The sequence below is a fragment of the Callithrix jacchus genome, chromosome 6 (assembly GCF_049354715.1).
Source record: "Callithrix jacchus isolate 240 chromosome 6, calJac240_pri, whole genome shotgun sequence".
NCBI classification, from domain to species: Eukaryota; Metazoa; Chordata; class Mammalia; order Primates; family Cebidae; genus Callithrix; species Callithrix jacchus.
In genome coordinates, this window is record NC_133507.1 from 20,020,597 (window position 1) to 20,042,524 (window position 21,928).

Genomic DNA, 21,928 nt, shown 5'->3' on the forward strand with positions numbered 1-21,928 from the left:
ACTTGTTCCGGATCTGAGTTCGAGTCCTTGATATCCTTATTAATTTTCTGTCTCATTGAATCTAAGTCTCGTATCTGGGTGTTAGGATCGTTAGCTCTTGTTGTTGTATTGATCCTTTTACCACTATATCTTTGTTGCTTTAAAATCTATTTTCTCCGATACGAGAATTGCAACTCCTGCTTTTTATTTATTATTTATTTTTGCTCTCCCTTTGGTTGGTAAATCTTTCTCCATCCCTTTGTTTTGAGTCTTTGTGTATCCTTGCATGTGAAACAGGTCTGGATGTAACATGCCATTGGGTTTTGGCTGTGTCTTTTGATTGGGGGATTTAGTCAATTTATATTTAGGGTTACTGCCATTTGATGTTGACCGGCTGTTTTATCCATTCGTTGGTGTAAATTCTTCTTTATGTTGGTGCTCTTTACTTTTGGTGTATTTTTAGAAAGGCTAATACTGGTTGTTTCTTTCTGTGTGTAATGCTTCTTTCCGAAGCTCTTGTAAAGCAGGCCTGGTGGTAATAAAATCTCTGAGTTCTTGCTTGTTCATAAAAGATTTTATTTTTCCTTCAGTTGTGAAGCTTAGTTTGGCTGGATATGAAATTCTGGGCTGAAGGTTCTGTTCTTTGAGGATGTTGAATATTGGCCCCCACTCTCTTCTGGCTTGTAGAGTTTCTGCTGAGAGATCTGCTGTAAGTCTGCTAGGCTTGCCTTTGTGGGTAACCTGACCTCTCTCTCTGGCTGCTCTTAGTATTTTCTCCTTCGTTTCAACCCTGGTGAATCTAACGATTATGTGCCTTGGGGTTGCTCTTCTTGAGGAATATCTTTGTGTTGTTCTCTGTATTACCTGGGGTTGAATGTTGACCTGCTTTGCTAGTTTAGGAAAATTTTCCTGAATAATATCCTGAAGGGTATTTTCCAGCTTGGATTCATTCTCTCCGTCGCATTCAGGTACACCTATCAAATGTAAATTTGGTCTTTTCACATAGTCCCACATTTCTTGGAGACTTTGCTCATTCCTTTTTATCCTTTTTTCTCTAATCTTTTCTTCGCATTTTATTTCATTAAGTTGGACTTTGACCTCTGATATCCCTTCTTCTGCTTGAACAATTCGAGTGTTTAAACCTGTGCATACTTCTCAGAGTTCCTGTATTGTATTCTTCAGTTCCATTACTTCACTTATACTCCTCTCTAAGTTGTCTATTCTCAATAGGATTTCATCAAACGTTTTTTCAATGTTTCTAGTTTCTTTACGTTGGGCTACAACATGTTCTTTTAACTCACCGAAGTTTGTTATTATCCATTCCTTGAAGAGTGATTCCGTCATCAGGATGCGCTCGTTCTCCATCAAGCCTTGTTCCATTGTTGATGTGGAACTGTGATCATCTTTAGAGGGAGAGGCGTTCTGACTTTGAGTATTCTCAGCTTTTTTACGCTGGTTTCTTCCCCTCATTGTAAATTTATCCTCCTGCCGTCTTTGAAATTACCAACTTTCAGATTAAGTCTGTTGAGTGGACGTCCAGGTTGTTAGTTCCCAGGGCCAGAGCAGCGGGTTAAAACTGATGGTGCTTTTCTGCCCAGGATTCTCCTGTCTGGCTTCCTTCTTGTGTCCGTAGTAGGCGACTCTGCCTTCCCTGGGCTCCAAACCTCAGTCAGAGGGGGAACCGGTCCCATTTACTCTGCGCCGAGTGCTGCCGCGCGGAGGTGCCATCACAGCCACTGCGCCGGGCTCTGGTGTCCTGCTGGGGACCCGTGCGGGTCCTCCGAACCTGTTTACTGTGCTCCAAGAGCTGCCACGCCGAGGTGCCAGAGGAACCGCTGCGCCGGCCACAAGAGTCGCGCTGGTGACCCGTGTGTTTCCTCCACTGGGGGATCTTCTGCTCTGTGAGCAACCAGAATTTGTCTGAAAGTGTGGCGTCCTCTAGTTTTCCGCGCTTTCCCTGAGAGCTGCAATCCCGGGATGTTAGCGATCGGCCATCTTGGATCGTTCCTCCCATTCTTGCCTGTAATCCAAGCACTTTGGAGGCCAAGGAGGGTGGATCACCTAAGTTCGGGAGTTCAGGACCAGCCTGACCAACATGGTGAAACCCCGTCTTTTTTTTTAAAAAAAGAAAGAAACAAATTATATTATTCCATTTATAAGTCTAGCACATTTCACCAAACACTTCTCCGAAACCAAATGGTTTATTTGGGGGGGGGTCACATTTTTATTGGGGCCCAAAGGGGATGTGGTCTCCTCTGTGTCAGTGGAAGTGCTTGCAGTTTCTTCAGCCACTCTGAGCTTGAGCCTTGGGGATGGCTGAGCACATCCAGTATGTTCCCATCATCTCAGAGGGGCACTGAGTTGTTGTAGGGCATAGCTTGTTTGATCCTGGTGGAGTACTTGGTGTAGAGGCTGACTGGGGTCAGAATTATAGCTAAGCCCCCAGTGGTGAGGGACAGGACCAGCATCTGCTCCTTGGCCCAAGCATTCTTGAGAAAGGCAACCGCAATGGTAGCAAGGACATGGAGCACTCTGAAGTTTCCCGAATTTTTTTTTGAGTCTCACTCATCTTCAAATATTTTAAATTATGCCTACTAGGCCAGGCGCAGTGGCTCACACCTGTAATCCCAGCACTTTGGGAGGCAGAGACTTGAAGTTAGAAGTTCAAGACCAGCCTGGTCAACCTGGTAAAACCCTGTTTCTACAAAAAATACCAAAAAATTAGCTGAGCATGGTGATGCATACTTGTAGTCCCAGCTGCTGGAGAGGCTGAGGCAGGAGAACCGCTTGAATCCAGGTGATGGAGGTTGCAGTGAGCCGAAATTTTGCCCCTACACTCTAGCCTGGGCAAAAAAGAGCAAGACTTTTTTTAAAAAAACAAAAAAGTAATTAAATTTAAAAATAAAGAATAAATTATGCCTATAATACTATGTCTATATTAGATTTTCAGTTAGATTTTCTTTTTCATTCATTCAATTATTTAAATCTTTTTCAAAATTTAGCAATTCCTATAAACATACAAACATAAAGAAGCTAACATTCTCTTAGATGGCCTGATTCCATGTGTAAACTTAGTAAGGTTTCAACTCAAAAACCAAAGTCTAAAACTAACTCAATTACACTTTAAAATGAGTTACAAAAAAGCTGTCACTCAAATAGGCCAAACTGTCTTAAACATTGGAAGTACATAAAATGTGAAATATTTCTCCTTATTTTTTTGTTTTTAATTGAGACGGAGTCTTACTCTGTTGCCCAGGCTGGAGTACAGTAGTGTGATCTCGGCTCACTGCAACCTCAAAGCTGGCCAAGCTGGTCTCAAACTACTGACCTCAGGTGATCCACCCACTTCGGCCTCCCAAAGTGCTAGGATTATAGGCATGAGCCACCATGCCTCATTGAAATATTTCTTCTTAACTCCAACATATTAATCTGATTGTTTATTCCATTAAGGCTTTCTGTATTTAATTACAAAGTTGGTCCGAGGTGAAAGCCACAGAGATGTTAAGACAGTTACCAGCTGCACTGAGACCTTACTATACTAAGTGCTTCATACAATTTTCTCAGCTGATCCTCGTAATAATCCTGCATGGAACTACTGTTATGTCTATTTTACACTTGGGAAAATGGAGAACTGGATTACTTACCTGAAGCCAACACAACAAGAGGCAGAGCTGGAACTCAAACCCGGGTCTATCTAATGACAAAGCCCACATTCCTGGTCAATAAACTCAAGATTCAGAGAAACAGATATTAAGATAATAACATGCTGGCCAGGCATGATGGCTCAGGCTGTAATCCCCTAGCACTTAGGAGGCAGAGGCGAGAGGATTGCTTGAGGCCAGGAGTTCAAGACCAGCCTGGGCAACATGGCAAAACCCCATCTTTACAGAAATACAAAATGTTAGCCAGGCCTGGTGGCATGCTACCCAAAAGGCTGAGGTGGGAGGACTGCTTGAGCCTGAGAATCGGGGCTGCAGTGAACATGATCCTGCCACTGAGGTCCAGCCCAGGTAGACAGAGTGAGACCCCACTACCAAAAAAATAGATAACATTTTGTCTTTTTAATTGACATTATTGGCAAAGGGTAAAAAAGCAACCACTCATGCACTGTTAATAGGCAATAAATTCATGTAGTCTTTCTTTCTTTTTTTTTTTTTTGAGGCAGAGGCTCGCTGTTGTTACCCAGATTGGAGTGCAATGGCACGATCTCGGCTCACCACAACCTCCGCCTCCTGGGTTCAAGCAATCCTCCTGCATCAGCCTCTTGAGTAGCTGGGACTACAGGCACGTGCCACCATGCCCAGCTAATTGTTGTATTTTTAGTAGAGACAGGGTTTCACCCTGTTGACCAGGATGGTCTCAATCTCTTGACCTCGTGATTCACCTGCCTCGGCCTCCCAAAGTGCTGGGATTATAGGCGTGAGCCACTGCACCCAGCCCAATTCATGTAGTCTTTATAAAGACCAGTTTGACATTGTCCATTTATCCTTCAACCAAAAAAATGCTTATCTTGGAATGTATCATAAAAATATTGCGGTTTTATTTAATGTGAAAAAATTATCCATGAAGATACTCCTTGGAAACTACTGAAATATGCATCAGTAGGTGTTTACGTCAGTGATGGCAGCTATATGCAATAGAATGCCATATAGCCATGAACAATGATGATCTTTGGTCTGGTCAGGCTTGACTGGCTACAGGAAACAGATATCCACAGTTTTACTTCTGAAGGACAAAAGGCGTGGCCGGGCGTGGTGGCTCAAGCCTGTAATCCAAGCACTTTGGGAGGCCGAGGCGGGTGGATCACGAAGTCAAGAGATCGAGACCATCCTGGTCAACATGGTAAAACCCCGTCTCTACTAAAAATACAAAAAATTAGCTGGGCATGGTGGCGTGTGCCTGTAATCCCAGCTACTCAGGAGGCTGAGGCAGGAGAATTGCCTGAACCCAGGAGGCGGAGGTTGAGGTGAGCCGAGATCGCGCTATTGCACTCCAGCCTGGGTAACAAGAGCGAAACTCCGTCTCAAAAAAAAAAAAAAAAAGGACAAAGGCTGGAAGAGGTGCCTTTTTATGAAGGTCTATATGGACTGGAACTGTGGCAAAAACCAACCAGGACTAATGAAAGCTTGAAGGCATGGTTGCATTCCTGCATTCCTCTGGGCATCTCTGCTTTTCCACAGAATGGCTCTACTCTCCACTCTTTGATAACCAGCTTCCTCATTTATTTTTTTCTGTTCCCTCACAACTCTTGTTTTGGCTTGCCTTGCCATGGCTTTGATTGAAGGTCATGGTGTCCTCACATCATCAGCTCCATTGAGGATCATCTCAACCATCCAACTCCATAACCCATAGAGTGCGTGTAATTGACACAGCTCAGCTTTCTACCCTGTGGGTACATCTCTCACCACCCACAGATAGGCTGCCCTTAGATTAGATGCTGGTCTTTACTTCAATCAGCTATGATCAGGAGATCCAGACCATTAAGCATAGAGAAATATGAGCTGGGAGTTAGTTCCTTCAGTGGGAGGGTGGGCAGGCAAGAAATGTCCAAGCTGGCAGCACAATATTTCAGTATTGTGGTTAAGTGAAAATATCCAATTATGACTAATAAATATGATACCATTCTGTTTTAAATGTAGATAGATAGGTACATAGTTGGATATGTACATAGGTATAGATAAAGCCCTGAAGTATATTCACCACTATATTAACAGTGGCTTCCCCAGGTAGTGCTATTAAATTGCGGTTTGTTTGCTTGCCTGTCTGGATTTAAAATGAGCTGCTGGAAATACTGTTTTGTCAGCAAATATAAATGTGAATAAAATTAGTAAATATGAAATGGATAAATGACAAAAATCATGAGCTAAATGGCCATTTTGGGAGACAAAATTGGTTCGTGACCGCAAAGAATTTACAAGCCAGCTGGAGTGGAGCAATATTAACAGGCTATCTTGAGATAAGTACCATAATAGAGGTTTTCCTGCTTAGAATACCTTTTAACCTATTGACTGCCTGGGAAACTCCTACTGAACTTCCCAGATCCAATGCAAATGTCACCTCCTCCCCAGGCAAAATTAATCACTTCCTCATTTTTTTTTTTTTGAGACAGAGTTTCGCTATTGTTACCCAGGCTGGAGTGCAATGGTGCGATCTAGGCTCACCGCAACCTCCGCCTCCTGGATTCAAGCGATTCTCCTGCCTCAGCTTCCCGAGTAGCTGGGACTACGGGCATGTGCCATTATGCCCAGCTAAGTTTTTTGTATTTTTAGTAGAGCTGGGGTTTCACCATGTTGATCAGGATGGTCTCGATCTCTTGACCTCGTGATCCACCCACCTCGGCCTCCCAAAGTGCTGAGATTACAGGTGTGAGCCACTGCGCCTGGCCTACCGTATTTTTACTCTTACTAAATATATATGTATGTATATAGAGAGACAGGGAAAAAAGCAAATACATATAAAGGCCTAGGAGTAAGAAATGCCAACTCTTTTCCTAAGTGGGTACATGGTTGTTCTTTACACTAATTTTTCTATTTTAATATTAGTTTTTTTTGGAGAGTAGAACAGCAGGAGGAATTGAAGCAAGAAGCTATTCTAGGGAGAGGAAATTGTACTGGAGACGGCAGGCTGTGGTCAGGAAACAAAGTCACCATTCTGCTCGGCAGAATAAAAACTGTTTTCTTTGTCATAAGAGCAGCAACCTACATTTGTATAACATCGTGCATTTTATAAAATACTTTCACATGCTTCCACCAGTTAATTATCAACTTGAAGGACAAGTATTCCATTTGATAGATGAGGAAACAGGTTCAGAAAGAATAGGCGATATATTTGTGAGTATTTTTGGCAGAGAAAAACTTTAAAAGGATATACAACAAACAGTAGTGGTGATCTCTGGAAGGTGGAACTTACTTTGCTTAATTGAATTTTCTGATATTTCCATAAATGAACATGAAGTAAAAAATAATAAAGCAGAGAGAGGGAAGGAAGACACAGGAAAAAAATGACTTCCTCAAAATCAAATGTTCACATTTTGGATTCTCAATCCTGCTCTGAGTCACACTAATGCCAACAACAGAAGAAATACAAGAAAGATTCTAACAGAAAAAAATGTTCAACTTCATGGGTAATCAAAGAAATGCAAATTAAAACAATATGTAAGGATCATGCATATTAAATTAGAAAGAACGTTTTTTACAGATGACGGTGTAATGAGACTAGCAGTCATTTACTGTTGGGAACATTGTAAATTGGTACAATTGCTTTAAAAGTGATTCCGCAGTGGACTGGCACAGTGGCTTACGCCTGTAATCCTAGCACTTTGGGAGGCCAAGACCTGACCTTGAGGTCAGGAGTTCGAAACCAGCTTGGCCATCATGGTGAAACCCCGTCTCTACTAAAAATACAAAAAGTTAGCTGGGTATGGTGGTGCACGCCTGTAATCCCAGCCACTTGAGAGTCTAAGGTAGGAGAATCACTTGAACCTGGAGAAGGAGGTTGCAGTGACCCAAGAGCATGTCACTGTGCTCCAGCCTGGGGACAGAGTGAGACTCCATCTCAGAAAAAAAAAAAAAAAGATTCTGCAATCAGTAAGGAGAAGAAGTGTAAAAATGTTCTCACCCTGTGAAAATAATCTAACATTTTCAAATGGGAGATTAAAAAAATGTTCACATGAGCATTTTTTTTTTTTTTTTGACAGAGTCTCGCTCTGTCGCCCAGGCTGGAGTGCAAGGGCACGATCTCAGCTCACTGCAACGTTTGCCTCCCATGTTCAAGCAATTCTCCTGCCTCCCGAGTAGCTGGGATTACAGGCACTTGCCACCTTGCCCAGCTACTTTTTTATATTTTTAGTGGAGACAGGGTTTCACCATGGTAGCAAGCCTGATCTTGAACTCTTGACCTCAAGTGATTCCAAGATTGGATGTTTATAGGAAGATGGACCTATAATCTTCTGAACATTTATTTGCTCTAATTTATGTACATAAAGGAGCAGAGGGTGTTTTGGGGTTTGTTGGGAGCTTTTGGCTGAAGGAAAGATAAGGAAGTGTGTGTGAGTGTTTGTGCATCTGTCCGACTGGGAATGAAGGAACTGATCTAGTGTCTGTTCCTGGCCCAGGAATTCAGATTACTTTTTTCCCCCTCAGTATAACTCAGGGAGATTTGAGTGAAAAAGGTCACTCTCTAGAGAGTGTTCTGTTTTTTTGCTTTCTTTTATTTTGCTTGTGAAATACATTGTAAATGAAAAGCATATAAGTAATGCATATTAACAATTTAAATAATTATTTTATAAAGAAAATCTGTGTATTCAGCACCCAACTTAAGAAACAGAACTTTAATGGCTGAGGTAGGTGGATTACTTAAGACCAGCCTGGCCAACATGGCGAAACCCCATCTCTACTAAAATTACAGAAATTAGCTGGGCTCAGTGGCTCACGCCTGTAATCCCAGCACTTTGGGAGGCCAAGGCGGGCAGATCACAAGGTCAGGAGATTGAGACCATCCTGGCTAACACAGTGAAACCCCATCTCTACTAAAAAAAAAAAAAAAAATTAGCCGGGCTTGATGGCATGCACCTATAGTCCCTACTTGGGAGGCTGAGGCAGAAGAATCGCTTGAACTCAGGAGGTAGAGGTTGCAGTGAGCCGAGATCACAGCATTGCACTCCAGCTTGGGTGACAGAATGAGACTCCATCTCAACAACAACAAAAAATTACAAAAATTAGCTGGGTGTGGTGGTGCATGCTTGTAATCCCAGCTACTCAGGAGGCCAAGGGAGGAACATTGCTTGAATCCAGGAGGCGGAGGTTGCCGTGGGCTGAGATCGTGCCACTGCACTCCAGCCTGGGTGACAGAGTGAGACTCTCTCAAAACAAAACAAAAGAAATAGAAACTTTGCATACTTTTCTCCCATTCCAATTAACTATTGTAGTGACATTTGTATGAATAAATCCTTTGATTTTCATTAGTTTGTGTTTCCTTATTGCTTTAGCAATATATTTAGTTTTGCCTGTTTTTTACATTTACCTTATTTGTTCTCTTACTAAATGTATATTTCTCTGTCTTGCTTTTTGTACTCAATATTGTTTGAAGCTTGTCTGTGTTGATGCACGTAACTGTCCTCAGCCCATTTTCCTAGAAGGATAGCATTAGGATATGTCAATTACCAACTGGCTGGGAGGTGTGGCCACTAAATCTTCATTTTGAGCAATTACCCCAAGTAAGACTGCTGCAGGTAGACTTTGGCTCGCACATGGGGCATTGCTGTCTTAGAGGACAAAGTCCGAGCTCTTACCTCTCAGTTTCCCAACTCGCTACACTGGCCTTTTAATTTTAGTTAAACTGTTTTCCTTTTCCAAAAATATTTTCTCATCATTCTTCCCCTATATAATTCTTCTGCTTTAATTCTGTTCATTAAACTATAAACTCCTCCAAGGCAAAGATAATTATTATTATCATTGTTGTCACTGACATTTATGGAGCAGGTACAATGTACCAGGTAGTTAGTACAGTTTTACATGGATTACCTCATAATTCTTGCCCAGACCCTTGAAGAAGGTACTGAAATTAGCATCATTTTACAGATAAGGAAGTAAGGGTCAGAGAGATTAAGTAACTTGCCCAAAGTTAAACAACTCTGGAATGTGGATGTCTTTAACCATCTTATTTGTCTTTGAACCTCTAAGATAGGGGGTAAGACTTGGTGTGTGGAAGGCGCTCAATAAATGTCTGCTGAGCTACACTGAAAGGAAAAGCCAAGGAGACTAGATGGAAAACAACCCCTTCAGTTCAGATGATGGCAGTGGGGATGGAAAAGAGGAGCTGGAAACGAGGCTTGGCATGCCAGACTATTAGAGCACTGAATCTGGGGAGTGAGGGTGGGGGAGGGAATGAGGAAGGGACAAAGCATTTCCATTTTTTTCCACTTTGAGCACTTCTGTATTTTTTGGAAATTTTTACAGCAAGCACGTGGTGCTTTTATAATTTTTTTTAAAGAAGAGAAAGTGTAGAGGACATGACTACGTGACTAGGCACCAGCAAAATATTTAAAAAAAAAAGAAAGAAACCCAAGCTGACTAGGAGGCTGTTGGCAGCGCTATGTAGGAGAATGGGAAGTTGAAGGCAGAAAGAGAAATGCCAGGGGGAATGCTTCAGGGGAAGATACTGACAGTAATTTGGAGAGTCTGGGTTTGGGAAGCAGCAGGAGGTCATCCTGGGGCAGTTTCCTCTGAGTAACTAGACTTGTAGGTCTGAAACTCAGGAGAGAGATTAAGCCAGATCCATGCTCTGAGAAATGATGGTTGAAGTTATAAGTTTAATGTGCAGAACTAAAAAGAAAGAAGAAAGAAGACCTCAACCAGAGTGTTGACAGGGCCAGGCATATCTGAGTGGAAGAAGAGGAGCCAGGCTGGGCGTGGTGGCTCATGCCTAGAAACTCAGCACTTTGGGAGGCTAAGGCGGGCAGATCACCTGAGGCGGGAGTTCGAAATCAGCCTGGCCAACACGGCGAAACCCCCATCTCTACCAAAAATTAGCTGGGACTGTAGTCCCAGCTACTCTGGAGACTGAGGATCCAGAATTCCTTGAACCTGGCAGGCAGAGGTTGCAGTGAACTGGTGAGCTCAGATTGAGGCGCTGCACTCCAGCCTGGGCAACAGAGCAAGACTTCGTCTCAAAACAAATAAAAAAACAAAAACAGAGAAACAGAGGAGCCAGGGAAGGTACTGGAAGAGAATCAGCCAGAAATGTAGGAGAATCATCTCACAACCTCACGATCACCAGTGGAAAAAAGAATTTTTTTAAAAAGTCATATGGGCCTGGTGCAGTGGCTCACATCTGTAATGCCAATGCTTTGGGAGGCCAAGGTGGAAGGACTGCTTGAGGTCAGGAGTTCAACACCAGCCTGGGAGCCTGGGCACCATAAGGGGACCCTGTATCTACCAAAATTCTTTTTTTTTTTTTGGAATGGATTCTCGCTCTTGTCACCCAGGCTGGAGTGCAATGGCGTGATCCTGGCTCACTACAACTTCTGTCTCCCAGGTTCAAGGGATTCTCCTGTCTCAGCCTCCTGAGTAGCTGGGATTACAGGTGCCCACCACCACTCCTGGCTAATTTTTGTATTTTTAGTAGAGAAGAGGTTTTACCATGTTCCAGGCTGGGCTGGAACTTCTGATCTCAGGTGATCTACCCGTCTTGGCTTCCCAAAGTGCTGGGATTACAGGCATGAGCCACCGTGCCCAGCCTCAACCAAAAATTTTAAAAGGCTGGGCATGGTGGCTTGTGCTTGTAGTCCTAGCTGCCACTCAGGAGGCTGAGACAGGAGGATGGCTTGAGTCTGGGAGGCTGAGACAGGAGGATGGCTTGAGTCTGGGAGGCTGAGGCTGCAGTGGGCCACGATCGTACCACTGTACTCCAGCCTCAGCAATAGATCAAGACCCCATCTCTAAAAAATAATAAATAAATAAACATATGTAAATGGCATCAAACAGTAAAGAGCTGTTGAATTAAAGGAAGACTAACAAGAGACCTTCAAATGTGGAAATTCAGGCTTTTTTGGTTTTTTTGAGAAGGAGTTTTGCTCTAGTTGCCCAGGCTGGAGTGCAATGGCACGATCTTGGCTCATTCCACCTCCCAGGTTCAAGTGATTCTCTCCTACCTCAGCCTCCCAAGTAGCTGGGATTACAGGCATGTGCCACCACGCCTGGCTAATTTTGTATTTTTAGTAGAGGCGGGGTTTCACTATATTGGCCAGGCTGGTTTTGAACTCCCAACCTCAGGTGACCAGCCCACCTTGGCCTCCCAAAGTGCTGAGATTACAGGTGTGAGCCATCACGCCTGTTTTTTTTTTTTTTTAAAGAGACAAGGTCTAGCTCTGTCACCTAATCTGGCATGTCACCCAAGGGTCAGGCAATCCGCAATCCTCCCACCTCAGCCTCCCAAGTACTTGGGACTACAGGCACACATCACCACGCCTGGTTAATTTGTTAAAATTATTTTTTGTAGAGACAGGGTCTGCCTATGTTGCCCAGGCTGGTCTTGAACTACTGGGCTCAAGCAATCCTCTGGCTTTGGCCTCCCAAAGTGCTGGGATTACAGGTGTGAGCCATCATGCTCAGCCCTAGAAGACCTTTGAGCATCCAGTTTAAGAAGTATGCTAGGGTAGGTAGTCCTATTTAAAAGGGCCTAGGCATGATAGCCCTGAGAATATCTACTTGTGAGTGGAAGTTTGACAAAAGGGGCAGAGAAGGAATGCGAGGATAGGGTCTAGGAAGAATTATTTCAAGGTGAAAGACAGGTTAGAGATTTTTTTGTTGTGGTGCCTTCCCAGGTGGTTGTTGATAACAGTGACTCACTGGAGACTCACTACATGCCAGGCACTGTGCTAAGCCCTTTACATCATGGATTGTCTCAAAGCCTTCAGTTTTTTTCTCTGTAATATGGCCTACACCCAGCGGCCAAATTGACCTTCTTGAGTGCTGATCACGCCTCTCCTCTCCTATAAAACCACCAGCCGCACCCTTTTCCCCAGGGAGTAAGATCCAAACTCCCCAGTTTGGCAGCTAAGAACTTCCTTGGTGTGACCTTTGCTCCCTTGTCCAGTTTAGTCTCACTCTGCTACTTTTCCAGTGCAATGAGATCCTTGCCTGTGGGCATGCACTCAATCCATCCAGTAAGCATTACTTAAGTACCCACTGTGTGCCAGGCACTGTTTTAAGTGCCATGGAAAGAATGGAAACAAGAGAAATGACTCTCACCTTTTGTGGGGTTTACCAAAAACAAATCAATTAATAAATGATCAGACAGGTGTAAGGACTCTGATGGAGGTGTAAGGATAATGTGATGGAGGGTGACTAATTTAGATGGGATAGTCAGGGAAGTCTTCCTGAGGATATGCGTTTAGGCTGAAACCTGGTTGACAAATAGGAGGCAATGCAAAGGTCTGGATGACGAACATTCTGGGCCAAGGGAACAGTTAGTACCAAGGCTCTAAAGAGCACACAACCTTGGCATGACCAAGGAGCAGAGTATTCAAGAGTGCTGAGTGAGGCAAGAGAGAGAGGGAAGGGGACATCAGAAGAGGCTGGAGTCTGAGGGGACAAAACCACAAGGGTCTCTTAGGACTGGGTAAGGATTTGGGTCTTCATTCTAAAAGCAATGGAAAGCTGCTGAGAAGTAATGTGAATCAATTTAGGATTTTATTTTTACTTATTTATTTATTTGAGACGTAGTTTTCCTCTGGTTGCACAGGCTGGAGTGCAATGGCGCCTCGGCTCACTGCAACCTCCACCTCCCGGGTTTAAGTGATTCTCCTGCCTCTGCTTCCCGAGTAACTGGAATTACAGGTATGCGCCACCACACCCAGCTCATTTTGCATTTTTAGTAGAGATGGGGTCCCTCTGTGTTGGTTAGGCTGGTCTCAAACTCCCAACCTCAGGTGATCTGCCTGCCTCAGCCTCCCAAAGTGCTGAGATTACAGGTGTGAGCCCGGCCTGATTTAGGATTTTAAAAGATTACTCTGGTTTCTGTGAGTTTTTTCAGAGCAAAAATAGTATCAGGAAGATCAGTTTGGAGGCTGCTACAGGAATTCAGGTAAGAGAGTCTGGTTGTTTGGGACTGAAAAGTGGCAGGGAAGATGGTCAAGTGTGACAAGACAGGTTCAAGAGGAATCTGGGAGGTAAAATTAATGGGGCTTGGTGATGACCTCAATTTTGGAGTGAGAAAGAACGGATGTGTGGAGCACATTCAAGAAGCGAATCTCTAGTCATGAGGTAGAAACAAAAGAAAACTATGGAAAGGGTTACCTCCACTCTCAGCAATAGCACTGAAATATTCCCTGCTCATGGCTGGGGGAGGATGGGCAGGAAGACAGGGAGGAGAGAGGGGACTGGTGGGGCCACAAAGCAAATTGCACATTACGCTTCCAGAGTTCACATTTTACCATAGCTGAACAACATGAAAATCAAAGTAACAGGTGGCCAGGCATGGTGGCTCTTGCCTGTAATCCCAGCACTTTGGGAGGTTGAGGCAGGTGGATCACCTGAGGTCAGGAGTTCAAGAGCCACCTGGACAACATGATGAAACCCCGTCTCTACTAAACATACAAAATTAGCCAGGCATGGTGGCGCATACTTGTAATCCCAGTTACTCAAGAAGCTGAGGCAGGAGAATTGCCTGAACCCAGGAGGCAGAGGTTGCGGTGAGCCGAGATCGTGCCATCGTTCCATTGTACTCCAGCCTGGGTAACAAGAGCGAAACTCCGTCTCAAAAAAAAAAAAAATGAAGACGTTATTGAGTCAACTACTGACCACCAAGTCCATTTTAAATGTCTGCTAGTAAGAAGAAAAGTCTAGGGCAGCATTCCAAATTCTTCATCTCAAGAAGGCTGAAATGCTAGCTTTCCTTCCACTGGGAGCACTCGCATCTCACCTGTGTGGCTTTCCCTCAGGATCTTCCTTGCCTCAGAGTTTTGGAGTGGTAGAACCCATGCCTCTTCTTTCTGCTCCAGCTGGGAGACTACTCTAGGTCTAGAAATTCTACACAGGAATGTAAGCACAGGATGTGAGTCTGAGCCAGTCACATGAGGCCTGACCAAAATCCAAGCCCTACCCCATGCCTAGGTAGGAAACACCCCAGGAACTCTAATGTGTATTTGGTCTCATTAAAAGTACAGCCATGGTAAAGTGATAAAACAAGGTGATTTCCCCAAAAGCTGAAAAGAAAAAGCCCCTTTCATTTTATTAAAAAAAAAAAAAGACTCAGGTGACAGAAAGTCTGAAGTAAACACAATAACTATTTCTGAATGTGTAAGTCTAAAGCTAAATATAGAGAGGATTTTATCAGAAACAGAGCTGCCACGACCTCACCCTTAGAAAGAATGAAGGAAGTTAACTATAAAGTTGGGCTTTAAAACTTTCCCAGAATTGGAGCAGTCAAAGAAGCCATGAGAAAAAGACAAACACTTGTTAAGTAGCCTGTAAATATATGAAAAATGTTTAACCTCTCTATAATAAAAGAAATTCAAGTTACAACAATGATACACTGAGGCAATATAGTGTAGAGGTAATGAGTGCAAACTCAAGGGTCACACTGCCTGGGTTTGACTCATAATCTTGCCTCTTACAAGCTGTGGGGCCTCAAGAAAGTTACTTAAACTCAGTGTTTCAGTAATTTCAAAGCAATAATTATATAACAATGTCTTCATCAATAAAATAGGGATAAGAATAAGATCCACTGGCCAGGTGCAGTAGCTCACAGCTGTAATCCCAGCAGTTTGGGAGGCCAAGGCAGGTGGATCACTTGAGGCCAGGAGATCAAGAACAGCCTGGCCAACATGGAGAAACCCTGTATCTACTAAAAATGCAAAAATTAGCCAGGTGTGGTGATGCACACCTGTAATCCCAGCTACTCTGGAGGCTGAGGCAGGAGAATTGCTTGAAAGTGGGAGGCGGAGGTTGCAGTGAGCCAAGATTGCGCCACTGCACTCCAGTCTGGGCGACAGAGTAAGACTCTGTCTCCAAAAACAAAATAAAAAAAAAAGACTTCAATAAACGTTAACTATCACTGCTATTTGCCATTTTTCCCAGGCTCTTTTTTTTGTGTGTATTTGTTTGTGAGATGGGCTGTTGCTCTGAAACCCAGGCTGGAGAGCACTGGTACAATCACAGTTCACTGCATCCTCAAGCTCCTGGCTCAAGTGATTCTCTCACTTCAGCCTCCCAAGTAGCTGGGACCACAGGCACAAGCCCCTACACCTGGCGAATGTAATTTTTTGTAGCGACAGGGTCTCATTATGTTGCCCAGGCTGGTCTTGGAACTCCAGAGCTCAACTGATCCTCCTGCTTCAGCCTCCCAAAGTGCTGGGATTACAGGTGTGAGCCACCACAGCCAGCCCCAGACTTAAAATTATAATAGCCACTGTGAAAGATACTTTCATATAATGCTAATGGGAATAAATGAATTGATTCAATCTTCTTGGAAGGTATTTTGCAAAGTATTAAATACCTTAGAAATGTATCTATACTTTGACCTAGCAATTCTAATTCTGAGAATACTAAGGAAATGATAAAATTATATTTCAATTAAAAATACTTTAAAAAAATAAGCTAGGCCAGGCGCAGTGGCTCATGCCTGTAATCCCAGCACTTTGGGAGGCCTAGGCAGGTGGATCACGAAGTCAAGAGATCGAGACCATCCTGGTCAACATGGTGAAACCCCGTCTCTACTAAAAATACAAAAAATTAGCTGGGCATGGTGGTGCGTGCCTGTAATCCCAGCTACTCAGGAGGCTGAGGCAGGAGAATTGCCTGAACCCAGGAGGGGGAGGTTGCGGTGAGCCGAGATCGCGCCATTGCACTCCAGCCTCACAACAAAGCAATAATTATATAACTCACTGCAGCCTCAAACTCCTGGGCCAAGGGATCCTTCTGCCTCAGCCTGCAAGTAGCTGAGACTACAGACAATTGCTATTTAGGTAAAAAATGGTCAGATATATGGTTCAATCTAATGTTTGACTTAATCAACAAAATAATATTGTATTCCATAAAACAAAATACTAGGTGGTTATTTTAAGTGATGTAAAGAATTTATTATTTTCAAAATATACTCACAACATGGAAGAAAGTAGAATGTACAGTTGACTGTACAGTATAATCCCAATATTATTCTTATGTGCTTGTTTTAAAATTGTATAAATACTTAGAAAAATGCTGGTAGGTAACAGGAGTGTAACTCTGCCTCAAAAAAAAAAGAAAGAAAAATGCTGGTAGGATAGTAACTATTCAATGGTAGTATTAGGGATAGCATTTGTTTTCATTTTGCTTGTCTTTTTCTTTAATAAGTATACATTACTTGTAAAATAGATGAAGTAGGCCAGGCACAGTGGCTCACGCCCCTAATCCCAGCACTTGGGGAGGCCAAGGCCAACGGATCACCTGAAGTCAAGAGTTTGAGACCACCCTGGCCAACATGGTGAAACCTCAACTCTACTAAGAACACAAAAAATTAAAACCAGGCACAGTCGCTCATGCCTGTAATCCCAGTACTTTAGGAGGCCAAAATGGGTGGATCACTTGAGGTCAGGAGTTCAAGACTAGCCTGGCCAATATGGCAAAACCCCATTTCTACTAAAAATACAAAAAATTATCCAGGAATTGCTTGAACCCAGGAGGCAGAGGTTGCAGTGAGCTCAGATCATGCAATGACACTCCAGCCTGGGCGACAGAGCAAGACTTACACACACACACACACACACACACACTCACACAACACAAAAGAAGTAAAGCAGGTGGAAGGGTAGCCATGGTATTTAAGAAAGAGCATTGGAGGTGTTTGTTTGTTTTTAAGTGACAGAAAAAAATTACCTCCTTTTCCACAAAGACCTCAGAAGTTAAGTGGCAGAGGTGAGAGTCCAACCCAGGCTGGAAAAGGAGGATAGTAATACATATATCAAAAAGTTTAGGCCGGGCGCGGTGGCTCAAGCCTGTAATCCCAGCACTTTGGGAGGCCGAGGCGGGTGGATCACGAAGTCAAGAGATCAAGACCATCCTGGTCAACATGGTGAAACCCCATCTCTACTAAAAATACAAAAAATTAGCTGCACATGGTGGCACGTGCCTGTAATCCCAGCTACTCAGGAGGCTGAGGCAGGAGAATTGCCTGAACCCAGGAGGCGGAGGTTGCGGTGAGCAGAGATCGCACCATTGCACTCCAGCCTGGGTAAAAAGAGCAAAACTCCGTCTCAAAAAAAAAAAAAAAAGAAAAAGTTTAGGTGAGATATTAAAAAGACAATAAATAGCTAAGACATCTGCAACCATAAAATGCATAAAGAAGTCATTCTTTTTCTGCCAAGGAGGCAACAATTAATCTTACAGAGGTCTGGAGCTCTAAGACAGCAACATACCAGAGACCACACAGACCTGGGCCCTCTCAAAATATCTATGTCTCAAATTAAAGGAGAGTAGTGGCCAGGCGTGGTGGTACCGGTAATCCCAGCACTTTTGGGAGGCTGAGTCAAGTTGATTACTTGAGCTTTGCTATGTTGGCCAGGAGTTTGAGACCAGCCTGGCCAACATAGCAAAGTTCTGTCTCTACTAAAAATACAAAACATTAGGTGGGCATGATGGCGCATGCCTGTCATCCCAGCTACTCAGGAGGTTGAGGTGGGAGAATCTCTTGAGCCCGGGAGGCATAGGTTGCAGTGAATTGAGATTTCGCCACTGCCTGGATGACAGAGCCAGACCCCATCTCAAAAAACAAAATAAATACATAAATAAAGGAGAGTAGCATTCTTACCCTTTGATGGCCCATTCTTCTAACTGTGCTGGGTGGCATCCCTGAAGAGGATTCTCTAAGCAGTGTCCAGGTAACCCACTCTTCCCAGAAGTCCCCAGCCACATCATTGAGGGTCATCAGTTCCTAAAGCAAGAGAGCTCAATATGCATCAGTAGCTCCCTATTCTCACCACCGTCTGAAAGCCAAAAAATGGCCACCAGTGTACAGAAACAACCCCCACTGCTGACCAGAATTGTCCTGAGGTAAATTCTGTCAACCACAGAGGGTTGCTTTTATGTCTGGTTTTTTTTTTTTTTTTTTTTGAGACGGAGTTTCGCTCTTGTTTCCCAGGCTGGAGTGCAATGGCGTGATCTCTGCTCACCGCAACCTCTGCCTCCTGGGTTCAGGCAATTCTCCTGCCTCAGCCTCCCGAGTAGCTGGGATTACAGGCACGCGCCACCATGCCCAGCTAATTTTTTGTATTTTCTGTAGAGACGGGGTTTCACCATGTTGACCAAGATGGTCTCGATCTCTCGACCTCGTGATCCACCCGTCTCGGCCTCCCAAAGTGCTGGGATTACAGGCTTGAGCCACCGCGCCCGGCCCTTATGTCTGTTTTTACATACGTCTTCTCCTGGCCAACTTTCCCATTACTAAGAGAGACCTAGGCCTCCCAAACACATAGACAGAAGCTAGTCTTTTAGATACATTAACTTTTTGAGGAACAAACTGTCCACAATGAACAAGGTAAACTAAGGAGAGAATTGGCAGGTATAATTTGATTTCTGGAGAGCTTTTGATTCTCTCCTGCTACATTTTCCTCAGCAAGCTAGGAAGTCGCGGACTTAACTATACTCATATTAGTTATGAGAATAGCTCACTTCTGGGCTTGCAGATCTGGGGACAACCTCAAGGGACAGATTATGCAGAACTCCAAAGGAAACTGTGTTGGATGCCATTCTATTTTAAGATTTTAATGGAGTCAGAAATAAGACTGAAAAAGATACGGAATTTAAAAAAAATAGACATGGATAGGTTGTAAAAATAAGTGAAAGTCAATGGGGATAAGCACAAAACACAACTCTTAGGAGCCGAAACCAACCATTCATATATTAATAAGCTGACAGTATCACAAAAAAGTTACTTTTTGGAGGATTGTCAGTCGTTTACTGGATGGATCAGTCATTTATTCAGCAATCAATATGTTGCTAGGCATAGGAGCCACAAAGAAATTAAGATCATGTTTTTTTCCTTTAAAAAGTTTCTAATACACCAGCCTCAGCACATAATGAGACCTTTTTCTCTACAAAGAACTTTGAAAAATCAGCCAGGTGTGGTGGCATGCAATTGTGGTCCCAGCTACTCAGGAGGCTGAGGTGGGAGGATCACTTGAGCCCAGGAGTTCAAGCAAGGCTGCAGTGAGCCTAGTAACAGAGTGAACCTTTGTCTCTTCATTAAAAACAAAAAACAGCCAGCATGACCACCTGCTACAAAGAATATTGCATTTCAGAGGAGGAAGGACCAGAATGGAGTGAAGAAGTTTTACTCTTTCACATCTTTTGTCCCACCACAAACAAAGCACCTATTTACCACAAACAAAGCACCACACACACACACACACACACACACACACACACACACACACTTTCAGGGGAAATATTTATGTATTTACAGACATTATTATTGGTCAGGTCATTTATAAAGTATTGAGTTTTTAAGGATCTAAAAACCATCTCTCTGGTTTAAAACTTTAACAGTAATGTAATTCAAAAGTAGAAATTGTAATAAGAGTTTTGAGTAATGACCGGGAGCAATGGCTCACACTTGTAATCCGGCACTTTGGGAGGCCGAGGCAGGAGGATCATGAGGTCAAGAGTTTGAGATCAACCGAAATCCGGTCTCTACTAAAAACACAAAAATTAAGCGGGTGTGGTAGCACGTGTCTGTAATCCCAGCTACTCAGGAGACTGAGAGCAAGAGAATCGCTTGAACCTGGGAGGCAGAGGTTGCAGAGAGCCGAGATCGGGCCACTGCACTCTAGCCTGGGCGACAGAGCAAGACCCCATCTCGAAAACAAAACAAAACAGTTGTGAGTATAATATTTATTTCTATATTCATGACCAAACACAGCCGAAAGCTGCTCACTTGCGGGAGCAGCGCCACGGGAAGACTTCTGAGCCTCGGTCATAGCAGCCCTATTTCCCTGCCCGTCCCCTTCCCCATGCACAGGTGACCCCAAAGGCCCCCAGCGCTGAGGGGCTGTGACTAAGCGCCGTTGTGAGAAGGTGCAGCGCGTACACGGGGTTTATTAATAGGAACGTGACCGCACGCGTGGGGCCGTCGCCCTTTTTCTCGGTGCTGAGACCCGAACCCGGGTGCTTCGGTTAGAGGGTCACAAAGGTCAGCTGAAACCCGGGACCACTGCCGAGAAGCCAGGAAGCCAACGGAGAGTGACTTAACCCAACGATGGGAAAGAGACCGGGGCTACCTCTCCCGCACCCCAGCAAGACCCGGGGTCTCCCAAAGGCCAGGGCGGGAACCCCGCTGAGAAAACGTCGGGGTGGCAGGTAAGCCCCCTCCACGCCCCTCAGCAGCACGCCGCGGCCGCCGCCGTCTCCCTCCCGGGATCACTCACCGCCCCAGGGCCCAGCCAGGGATGGAGCAGGAAGTGAGGCCTCCACCGCCGAGCAGCACCCGGCCCGCCACCCCGAGGCAGTCCCTCCCAGAACCCGACGGGGATTCGTGACAGGGCTGTGGGGACACAGGTGAGACTCCGGAACATACTGCCCCTGTCCTCTTGCTATTGGCTGTTCAGTTTCCATGACTAGAATTCTTCTCTGTCCATAGGCTGACAGAGCTGTCAATTGCCGCCGAGTCTTCTGGGAAACATAGTCCTGAGCAAGACCTCAAAGGACTCGCAGCCGTGGATGCACAGTTCGAAGCGTTGACAAGTACTAAACCCAATTCTCGAGCTACCGGCCCCAGGAACCTGTTTGTTGCGGAGGGATCTAAATGTTGTTCCCCCAGTGTGGGATCTGCAGATGCGGATCTTCTGGCCTCCCACGCCTACCTCTGAGCAGCCTTGTGCCCACAGCGAGGTCTCCTGCCCTCTGGCACATCGCCCCTCCCCAGCACGGAGCAGCTCAGCCCTTTGGCCTCTGCGGCCTCTCTTCTGCCCACCCTTCCACCCCATCTCGGCGGCCGGAGCCTGCTGGGTGTTTGCGCGGCGAGGTCCCAGGCCAACTCTAACTGGACATAAGAAGGGTCCAGCAGAAGCCCTGAGTAGAAAACAGACGTTCCGCATCCTTCCCTTGGCATCAAACTCCCAGGACGTCCCCTTCTGTCTGGTTGGTAGCCAGAGGAGGCGGGCGAGGCCCCAAGTATTCTGGGAAATGTGCTATTGGGCTGTAAACTGGGAGCTCCTGGGTCTCCTGTGAGAGCCAGAGGTCACTTTGGGCTGGCCCCTAGCTAAAAAATAGTAACGCCTTTCCTTAAAGTGAAGAAAATGTGCCTGTCTACTCTGTTGATTCAGTGAAATTTAGAAAAAGAAAAGAACATTTTGTGATGGATTATAAAACGCTTAGAATTACCAGCCATAGGGCTAACGTGGAAGATACGTTTGATGTCAATTCTACCATTCCTTCAACACACATAGGGTGCATTTTCCAATGGATATTTATTGGGA

General features: G+C 44.6%; 1 protein-coding gene across 1 annotated transcript; it reads right to left on the bottom strand.

Annotated features, from left to right (window-relative positions):
• Positions 1 to 1,039: 1,039 nt before the first annotated feature.
• On the bottom strand, positions 1,040 to 21,028 carry LOC144576598 (uncharacterized). The gene is made up of 3 exons (XM_078326823.1): positions 20,879 to 21,028; positions 18,265 to 18,387; positions 1,040 to 2,089 (listed from the first exon to the last, which is right to left on the bottom strand). Exons 1-3 carry the CDS (start codon positions 21,023 to 21,025, stop codon positions 1,649 to 1,651), a joined length of 711 nt encoding a protein of 236 aa, XP_078182949.1. The 5' UTR covers positions 21,026 to 21,028; the 3' UTR covers positions 1,040 to 1,648.
• Between the last annotated feature and the right edge of the window lie 900 nt (positions 21,029 to 21,928).